Source organism: Alosa pseudoharengus, unplaced genomic scaffold (assembly GCF_046254945.1).
Source record: "Alosa pseudoharengus isolate Yale_2024_CS ecotype anadromous, Long Island Sound unplaced genomic scaffold, YU_APseudo_1.1 YU_APseudo_1.1_scf_3, whole genome shotgun sequence".
In the NCBI taxonomy this organism is placed as follows: domain Eukaryota; kingdom Metazoa; phylum Chordata; class Actinopteri; order Clupeiformes; family Clupeidae; genus Alosa; species Alosa pseudoharengus.
The window spans coordinates 20,680,853-20,691,008 of record NW_027468718.1 but is presented as its reverse complement, the minus strand read 5'-3'; the positions used below and the strand labels follow the sequence as shown (position 1 = coordinate 20,691,008).

General features: G+C 45.8%; 1 protein-coding gene across 1 annotated transcript in view; it reads right to left on the bottom strand.

Annotated features, from left to right (window-relative positions):
* Nucleotides 1–8,642: 8,642 nt before the first annotated feature.
* LOC143099877 (potassium voltage-gated channel subfamily H member 7) overlaps nt 8,643–10,156 on the bottom strand; it is a 47,121-nt gene continuing 45,607 nt past the window's right edge. Inside the window, exons 14-15 of the mRNA XM_076262786.1 lie at nt 9,080–9,260; nt 8,643–8,957 (exon numbers count right to left, since the gene is read on the bottom strand). Of these exons, the coding sequence (XP_076118901.1) occupies nt 8,643–8,957; nt 9,080–9,260 (496 nt within the window). The remainder of the gene's footprint in view (nt 8,958–9,079; nt 9,261–10,156) is intronic.

Here is a 10,156-nt window from a genome sequence, read left to right as displayed (position 1 = left end):
CTTCTCCTATTGTTTATGAATTCTAATGTAAAAAAGTAGCTGCATAAACACATTGCATAGCAGATGGCAACACCACAGCACGTGGTACATCTAGTTTACACTATAAATTTGGGAGCAAACTCTTTCAAATGTGTTTTGTGTAAGTTTCTCTCTTGTTCCAAAAGTAAATGTTGTAGAAATTGCATTATTGGCTCATATACGGGAATCTAATAGTTCTGAATGCTGAATATGGTAAGCCTATAGTAAATACATTTGAATTTGAACTTGTGTTTGAAATTTAGAAAACATACTGGAAAAATCCTGTAGCCTAGTCGAGAAGTTAACTTGTAACCTCTTAGAAGTTCCACTGCCAAAGAGTCTCCAAGCCCATCTCTCTAACATAGAGGGCTGAGAGGAAGGCCATAAGGTGAGAGGCCCAGAGGCAGAGAGAGGAGGCCACAATGATCATCACCAGCAAGGGTCTGGACTGTAGTGTGCTTGCTGACTGCATATACAGGTAAGCTTCCGATTTCCCTTGGATGTGGTAAACTGGGTCAAGATGCATAATGGGAAGATGCAGTTAGTAAGCACACTACAGTCCAGGCCCTTGTGGGCAACATGTTGTTGATAAAATATTTATTTCTTTATGAGATTTTCCCCTCAAGGTTGGATTTTTCCTCATTTTTTTCATTGTGAGATTACAATAAATCACCAAAAGATTTTTGGGGGCCAAGCAGCGAAGCTGCGAGGCAACCCATAGTGATTCTACCTTTTCTTATTATTACACAACTTTCTTCCGCCATGGGAGTCTATGGCAGCCCATAGAACCGTACAGTAAAAAGTTGTGAAATTTGGCACATTGATTCCATAGACTCCCATAATCCATTTCACCAAATTTCTAGTCTGAAACCCAGGCAGTCTAGCGCCACCAATGGGTCAAAGTTGGTGTTGCATCTATGGACTTGACGTTTGAACTGTACACCACATTTTGAACATTAAGGTATATTTGGAATCCTTGAATGAGACCGAACTCGACGCACCCCATGACGTCAATTTCCGCCATGTTGGATCTTCCGTCATATTGTATTTAATAAAAAAAACCTAAAAGTTTTCACAGGTCACAAATTTTATCCAATTTTCACGAAACTTGACGCAGATGATTGTCAGACCACGACTCATAAACGTATTGATCTTCGGAGTCATATATGAAACCTTTCGCCCGTGACGACCAATCAAGTTTGGCGGCAAGTTTCTCAGCAAAGAATTCACGGATCAAAACCAAAATCAGTGCATGGGGTGAGGTCCCAATAAGGAGGAGGCTCAATAAATTTGATGACTTTTGACCTATAGGTGGCGCTATAATAAGCAGAATTATGTTTTTGGCCTGTAATGGAGGGTAATGTATTTTCCCATTATGCATTTTGAGTTTACCACATCCAAGGGATATCTGGAAGCTTACAGAACTCATTTTGGCCAAACTGAAGCAGCCACATGCGAAATCCAGATCCAATCAGGTCTATAAAATATCCAGGTGGATAAGGACATTTGTAAGCTCCTACTGCGGCACCACGGTCTTCCCACTGTCAAAACATGTCCAAGTCCATCTCTCTCTCTCTCTCTCTCTCTCTCTCTCTCGAAGAGGGCTGAGAAGGAGGCCATGAAAAGAGTAACAGAGCTGCAGAGGAGGGAGGCAAAGATAACTAGCAAGGCCCTGGACTGCAGTGTCAGTGTGCTTGCTTACTGTTTACCTCTCCTCATTGTGTGTGGCCTTTTGAGACCCAGCTTACAGTTACACCCATGGATGGTCTGCAAGCAGCAAGAACTTTCTTTGACTCAGCCAAAGCCAGCAGCCACATGCTGCAGCATCCAGATCCAATTAGCTCTCTGAATCTGGACATCCTGGTATGAGCCAGGTTTAAAAACCACAGCTGCATAGTCTGAAGAAACAGAATGCTAAAATGCACCACAGAAGAGGAACATGCAAAGATGCCTGATTTAAGTACCGTGGACAAAAACAAAATATTTTCAGTGATATACAGCCGTCCTACCACATGCTCGCTGGACCCTATACCTACGAGCCTACTTCAGTCCATCAGCCCGACCATCGCACCAGCTATCACACATGTGATCAATGCCTCGCTAACCTCCGGCACATTTCCAACAGTGTTCAAAATGGCCCGGGTAACACCGTTACTTAAGAAACCTTCTCTCAACCCTGCTCAAGTCGAGAGCTACCGCCCTGTCTCACTCCTGCCTTTCCTATCCAAAGGCATTGAACGAGCAGTCTCCAAACAGGTCTCTGACTTCCTTTCACAGAACAACCTTCTGGATCCAAATCAGTCTGGATTCAAAAGCGGCCACTCTACCGAAACGGCTCTGCTGTCTGTAACAGAAGCCTTAAAAGAAGCCAGGGCGACCGCTCGGTCATCAGTACTCATTCTGCTTGACTTATCGGCTGCCTTTGACACGGTTAATCACCGCATCCTTCTCTCTATACTGGCTAACATGGGAATCTCCGGTTCTGCTCTCTCCTGGTTTGAATCCTACCTCACAGGACGCTCGTTTAACGTATCATGGCTTGGTCAACTATCTGCATCTCACCATCTCACCACAGGGGTCCCCCAGGGCTCAGTGCTGGGCCCCCTTCTCTTTGCTATCTACACTACCTCCTTGGGACAGATTATCCGTTCACATGGCTTCTCATACCACTGCTATGCAGACGACACACAGCTCTATCTGTCCTTTCCACCTGATGACCCCTTGGTTTCAGCACGGATCTCAGACTGCCTCTCAGACATAGCTACATGGATGAAGGCACACCACCTCCAGCTGAACCTCTCAAAGACTGAACTGCTGGTCCTCCCAGCTAAACCTACCATACACCACGACATCAACATCAAATTTGACTCCCTGTCTGTTTCACCTACCAGGACTGCAAGAAATCTAGGAGTTGTTCTCGACAACCAACTGAACTTCTCAGATCATGTTGCCTCAGTCGCCCGGTCATGCCGTTTTGCACTCTACAACATACGGAAAATCAGGACTTACTTGACTCAAGATGCTACCCAACTCCTGGTTCAGGCGATAGTCATCTCACGACTCGACTACTGCAACGCCCTCCTGACAGGTCTCCCAGCCTGCGCAGTGAAACCCCTTCAGATGATCCAGAACACGGCGGCGCGCCTGGTCTACAACCAACCCAAAAGGGCACATGTTACCCCGCTGCTCATCCAGCTACACTGGCTACCTATGGTGGCCCGCATCAAATTCAAGGCTCTAACCCTTGCCTACAAAGTAGTCTCCGGTTCTGCTCCCACCTACTTGAATGCCCTCATACAGACATACACCACCACCAGACAGCTGCGCTCCTCAGACGAACGACGTCTCGCTCTACCACCGGTACGCTCAGGCCAAACCAACTTTTCTCATCTGTTGTTCCTCGCTGGTGGAACACACTGCCAGTTCCTAAAAGGGCAGGGACATCCTTCTCCATTTTCAAAAAACTCCTGAAGACCCAGCTCTTTAGAGAACATCTCCTCTCATAGCACCACTCACAACAAGTCTTGCTGATCCTAGCACTCACCAGCCGTCTTGAACTGAGACGTAACAGCTATCACCGATGCACTTATTCTTACTGTACTCTACTGTTTTTAAACTGTTCTTTAAATTGTCCTAAAATTGTTGAGAATCGCTTTAAAACTTAAAATTGTTACCATGTTGTAAGTCGCTTTGGCTAAAAATGCGTCAGCCAAATGTAATGTAATGTAATGTAATGTACATACAATAATTTTAGCGACGTTTGACCACTAGGGGTGCTATAATTTGCAACACTTTCTCGTATCGACACCAAACTTGGTCCCTGGACTCATGACCACATCCTGAATAAGGACAATAAATTTAGTGACCTTTGACCACTAGGGGCGCTATAATTAGCAAAACTTTCTCGAATCAACACCAAACTTGGTACATGGACTCGGGAACACATCCTGAAGACGCACAATATATTTAGTGAGCTTTGACCACTAGGGGCGCTATAATTATCAACACCTTCTTGTATCAACACCAAACTTGATATGTGGACTCGTGACTACAACCTGAGGACGCACAATAAATTTGGTGATGTTTGAGGTGTACTTATGTGTGGGGAGCTATTGGGTTGTGTGGGGGGGAAGTTTATCTGTGTACATGTCTGTGTGTGGGACGGGGGGGTTAATTGGGTGTGTGTATAATGTAGCAACATTGGGTTGCTATGACAACTCCTGCTCAACTGCTTGGCCCCCTCATTGCTGCTTGCAGCTATATTTTACACTTGTTTTTAGTCAACTTTACCAAAGGTGCCAATAATTCTGGAGGGTAATGTATTTTCCCATTATGCATTTTGAGTTTACCACATCCAAGGGATATCTGGAAGCTTACAGAACTCATTTTGGCCAAACTGAAGCAGCCACATGCGAAATCCAGATCCAATCAGGTCTATAAAATATCCAGGTGGATAAGGACATTTGTAAGCTCCTACTGCGGCACCACGGTCTTCCCACTGTCAAAACATGTCCAAGTCCATCTCTCTCTCTCTCTCTCTCTCTCGAAGAGGGCTGAGAAGGAGGCCATGAAAAGAGTAACAGAGCTGCAGAGGAGGGAGGCAAAGATAACTAGCAAGGCCCTGGACTGCAGTGTCAGTGTGCTTGCTTACTGTTTACCTCTCCTCATTGTGTGTGGCCTTTTGAGACCCAGCTTACAGTTACACCCATGGATGGTCTGCAAGCAGCAAGAACTTTCTTTGACTCAGCCAAAGCCAGCAGCCACATGCTGCAGCATCCAGATCCAATTAGCTCTCTGAATCTGGACATCCTGGTATGAGCCAGGTTTAAAAACCACAGCTGCATAGTCTGAAAAAACAGAATGCTAAAATGCACCACAGAAAAGGAACATGCAAAGATGCCTGATTTAAGTACCGTGGACAAAAACTAAATATTTTCAGTGATATACAACACAATGAAATGGGGAGAAAAAGGCATGTGATAGAAATGACAAAACGTCTATAGAAAATCCTCACAAGAAAAAAAGAACATATGATATACTGTATACAGCTCTGGAAAAAAATAAAGAGACCACTGCACATTTTTCTGATGTCATCCTATGGTTGCTGAGTAACATTTGAATGAGTTGACGGTCATATTTAGATTTGCAGTGGTCTTTCAATTTTCAATGTGACCGTCAACTCATTCAAATGTCACTCAGCAACCGTAGGATGACATCAGAAAAATGTGCAGTGGTCTCTTCATTTTTTCCAGAGCTGTACTGTATATTGCAGGAAATATGACCAAAGCAAAGCAAGGTTTGTACAGCAAAGCTTAAGAATGTTTCAGCCAGGGGGTGCTGTGGGGCAAGTGGCTGTAGCGTCCATACTGCATTGTGATCCAAGTGCCTATTGGGACCGAGGTTTGAATCCGACCTGCGGTCATCTCCTGGTCCCACCTCATCTCTCTCTTACTGTCACTCTCCACTGTCCTATCAGTGAGTAAGTATTAAGGACATTTCCCACCACCCACTTCCCATCACCCATTCCCCACTACCCACTTCCCATCACCCATTCTCCACTACCACTTCCCATCACCCATTCCCCACTTCCCATCACCCATTCTCCACTACCACTTCCCATCACCCATTCCCCACTACCCACTTCCCATCACCCATTCCCACTTCCCATCACCCATTCCCCACTACCCACTTCCCATCACCCATTCCCCACTACCCACTTCCCATCACCCATTCCCCACTACCCCACTTCCCATCACCCATTCCCCACTTCCCACCACCCATTTCCCACTACCCACTTCCCTCCACCCACTTTCCATCGCTCTTCCACAGACTCCCGGTCCCGGCCCAATCCCAAAGTCAGGACTCACAGACTTTGCTGCGCGTTCTCGTGAAATTCATAAGGGCTTAGGGCTGTCCTAATGTCGTATTTCAAAGGGCGTGAGGGTTTGAGTACACACTTACTGAGGCTTTTCCGTGAATCTGCATCAGTGCAGACTTCACCAAAGGGAATTACCCAGGGTTCAAAGCATTTTGACGTTTACCGCAGAGACCATAGGGAAATCCGGAAATTGCAAAGGTAAACAACAGCATGACACGCGACCACAAAACGTGTCAGCAACATCTCTGTTATTAAACGTCGCCATGGTAACATGTGATCCCGTGAACTACTGTCCCAATCCCATTTATACCTATCTGAGCCCATGTGGCCTCACACACTCACTCACTTAACACCTGCGATCAATTAAGCCTATGAGTCTTTAGTCCTTAGTCCTCAGGGCTCACTTTGGGATTCAGCCCCTATATGTGCTTCATTGTCCAATCGAATAAAAAGCTAAAAAGTCCAAAAATATGAAACAATAAGATACAGAAGCCTTTATTAGGCAGCATACATTTTTAATAGTCATTCTGTATTTACACAATATTCCAAAGTATTTTTACTATATCAACTGTGCTATATACACTGGATATAATACATTTAATTCATTTAAGAACTGAAACATTCAAATAATCAGTTGTAAAGTGTTGCAATGTATAAAATATACAGTGGCATATATGCATAAAAACAACTGTGAAACACACTATAGGTTAAAAAGAGACTGCCTCATAAGTCTGAAGTTGATGTGCAAATGATTGCAGTAGCCTAACCTTTCATTATCGCACTGTCAATATCAACACAATGCTCCCAACAGTTCCCCATTGCTTATTGTTGTTTCTCCAAACCTGCACTTTATACATATTTACACAGAAATTATTACAGTGCAGAAACGGCGCTTACATGATCGAAAAGTGCTAGTTCTCTCCTCAGAAGGGAATATCTTAAACATGGTAAAATAAATCACAAAGCTCTTGAACCAGCAAGTTCCTGTGCAGCCTTTGTGTCTTATTGCCATTTGTTTCTTCTGTTGATCATGTGCTACGGCCAGTGACTTCATTGGATATAAAGATGACTCACTCTTATCTGCTTATTGTTTGGGGGTGGGGGTGGGGGTCAAAATACTGAGAGATGTCAGATTTCTCTAGTTTGGGTCAAGGGTCAAGCAAGTCAGTATGCTTTTGCAGAACATTTTGGTTACAGAGTGTGGTTATGTCCCAATATGCGGGACCAACCTAGTTCAGATATAGGATTATAAGCACGATGCTTTGAATATATTAGCTATTTCTTAATTTCTGGAAGCCCCAAAACATACACATGCCATTAGGAAACAACTGGATCCAACAGTTTCTTGATATATACTCTGTGGGTATCCAACATGCAAAATATGCTCTAATTTCTCAATCCTTAGAAGTAAATATAATTACAATCAACTATCAGTATAGAAGAAGAATGAGATAAAGCTTCTCTAATAAATACCTAATGCAGGGTTTGTGCAACATCAAGCTTAAAAACCTGGTTTAAAATATGGAATTGTACGAGAAACCAACATGTAGCCAGTGTCAGTGTAAACCGCCAGGGCATTTTCTGCTTTTACGGGCTCGTAAAGACTAAAGAAGTAAAAAGACAAACTCGGTGCAGACATTTGCCTTGCGGTGACACATTTACAAATGTGTGTGTGTGTGTGTGTGTGTGTGTGTGTATGTGTGGTGTGTGTGTGTGTGTGTGTGTGTGTGTGTGTGTGTGTGTTTGTGTATGTGTGTGTGTGACTTTATTGCTTATACAAGTAAACCCTAGGGCCAAAGTTGGTGGCACCAGCCTTGCATTTGAAGTGTGCTCAATATCTGGTTAGTGTGGAGGAAGGCCCTTTTTTCCCACTTTCCCCCAATTACACATTGTATCATCACTCTCAGATCGTTGTAACCATCAGAGAGATGGCATTCAACAATGGATGACCTTAATTTTATACTGTTTAAGAACATGGGGCCCATGGTGGATATACTACTGAACAAGCAACGTTATGAAATACGATACGTCTAAAGTGTTTATGTAATATTCAACTGAGGCAACAATAAAGCCTTTCATGGTTGATATCAATTCAGTTCACTGTCTGTTTAGGCACTATTTGCTGTGATTTTCTTTTTTGGCTGATATTTAATCTGCATCAGAGATGCGGCTCTGATCTGCATGATCTGGTGTAGGACAACACTAGGCCACTACAGGGCAATCTGGAGTAGCAGGCCATATTTCAAAAAGGAAGTCTGGTTACTTTGTTATGTTAAGAGAAAGAAAATTAATACTCAAGAGTCAGAAATACTCTAAAACACACCCTTTGTCCTTCCCCTTGGTCAACAAGCCTGTGCTGTTTTCTTCAAGTTGCTGGCTACATCACGTGACAGGACATGTTCATGGACCTTGACCTTTTCAGGTATCCTCTTGTCATTTTGCACACATATCTCCAAGAACCACAACGAATGTCTCAAGGAAAGTGCTAAACTACGGAAGAGAAGGTGTGCCAGTGGTACAGCTACATACAGTGTGATGAGAGAACGGACAGACAGTCAACACGGCTAACCAGACCCTGAGTGACTTTAGGCTGCAGCAGACAGAGAGCCAGAGCCAGGGAGAGGTGGGGTGGGGGGGCGAGGTGGAGCGCTACTCCCTCATGAGCGCAGGGTCAGACTGGGGGGGGCGAGGTGGAGCGCTACTCCCTCATGAGCGCAGGGTCAGACTGGGGGGGCGAGGTGGAACGCTACTCCCTCATGAGCGCAGGGTCAGACTGGGGTTTGTGGAGTCCTGCTGCCCCTGCACTGTGTGATGGGTCTAAGGAGGAGGAGGAGGAGGAGGAGGGAGGCTGGATGGGCAGCATGGGCTGGGAGTGCTGCTGCTGCTGCTGCTGCTTGAGGAGAGCAGTCTGCGGGGAAGAGTGTCTGTGGTCCACGCAGGCGTCCCCGGCCAGTAATGCTGAGAGGGGGTCGTCGGGTCGTGCGCTGTCCAGGGGGACCAGGCCTGACGGTGACTCTTTGGGGTTCGGAGGGAGCTGTGCCACTCTGAAGAAATCAGTGTTCTGTGAAGGAAAAGAGAGGAATTCGGTTTACTATGGCTGAATAAGACCTAATAGGATACAATATTATGTTTATAATATATGTTAGTAGTGTCTGGTGGTGCAGGCCCTGGAGTTGTGTGTACCTGTGTTGGCTGACTGGGGGACTGGCCAGTCATGATGGTGGCGATGGGCTGCAGCAGGATGGCGGGCCTCTTGTATTCCGGGCTGGCCGTCACCGTGCTGTAGGCCGGGGGGCCCATGGACGACTGCCTCTGTAGCAGCTGCAGGATGGTCTGGATGTCCGACGTCATCTGAGACTCCAGCCTGGGAACACCACAAGAACACAGCACCATGAGCTTTGGCTTTGGTCCCTACATAACCAAACAGTAACCATCAGTCACAGAAAAGTGTAGTGTTGGCATGATCGGACCACTAGGGGGAGCTGGTGTTCTGTTCAAAGTGCAGCTGCTCTAGAGTGTGTGCTGTACTGTATGTAACAGGTATGATTATTTACATTCATATTCACAATGCAGTGGACCAGCTTTGGGTACAACAGAGCTGTTGTTAACAGGTGCATAGTTAGTTTAGCCTTAAGAACTTAATTTCCCTTGTCCCCATTTCACTTGTGAAATGTTCCTTCTAGTGTCTCTTTGACCAGAGCTTGGTAAACTGGTGAGCTGGCTGCTGAACTGGTGTTGTTAACGCTGTTCAGCAAGCTGCAGTTGCCTACTACGTGGCCACCCTCCAGTCCTCAGGTCCCTCTCCCTCCATCCTCCTGGGCAAAGCCAGAGGGGAGAGGCCTGCCGGTGACATGAGGAGAGGGACACAGGGGCGCAGGAGAGAGAGAGAGAGAGAGAGAGAAAGAGATGGGGAGGGAGGTCACACAGAGTGCACAGGAGAAGCTATCACTCACAGATGGAAAAATAAAACCTGCATGACACAAGGTTACTGCACCCCCCTCAGCACACACACACATAATACAGACACACACATCTCCCCTCTCTCCCTCTTTTTTGGGTGGTGTGTGTGTGTGTGGGGGGGGGGCTGTATAATTTCCTCCATGAATATCACCTGCTGCTGTTCTCCCTACACAGCCGGCTGCTTTGCAAAGTGTGCCGTTATCGGCCGGCGGCGCTGCCTGTGCCGTGGGCTGCACTGGAGAGTCTCCATGGGGCCAATGGCAGCGTGCTCCGGCGTGATAACCTCCAGCCGTATTCACT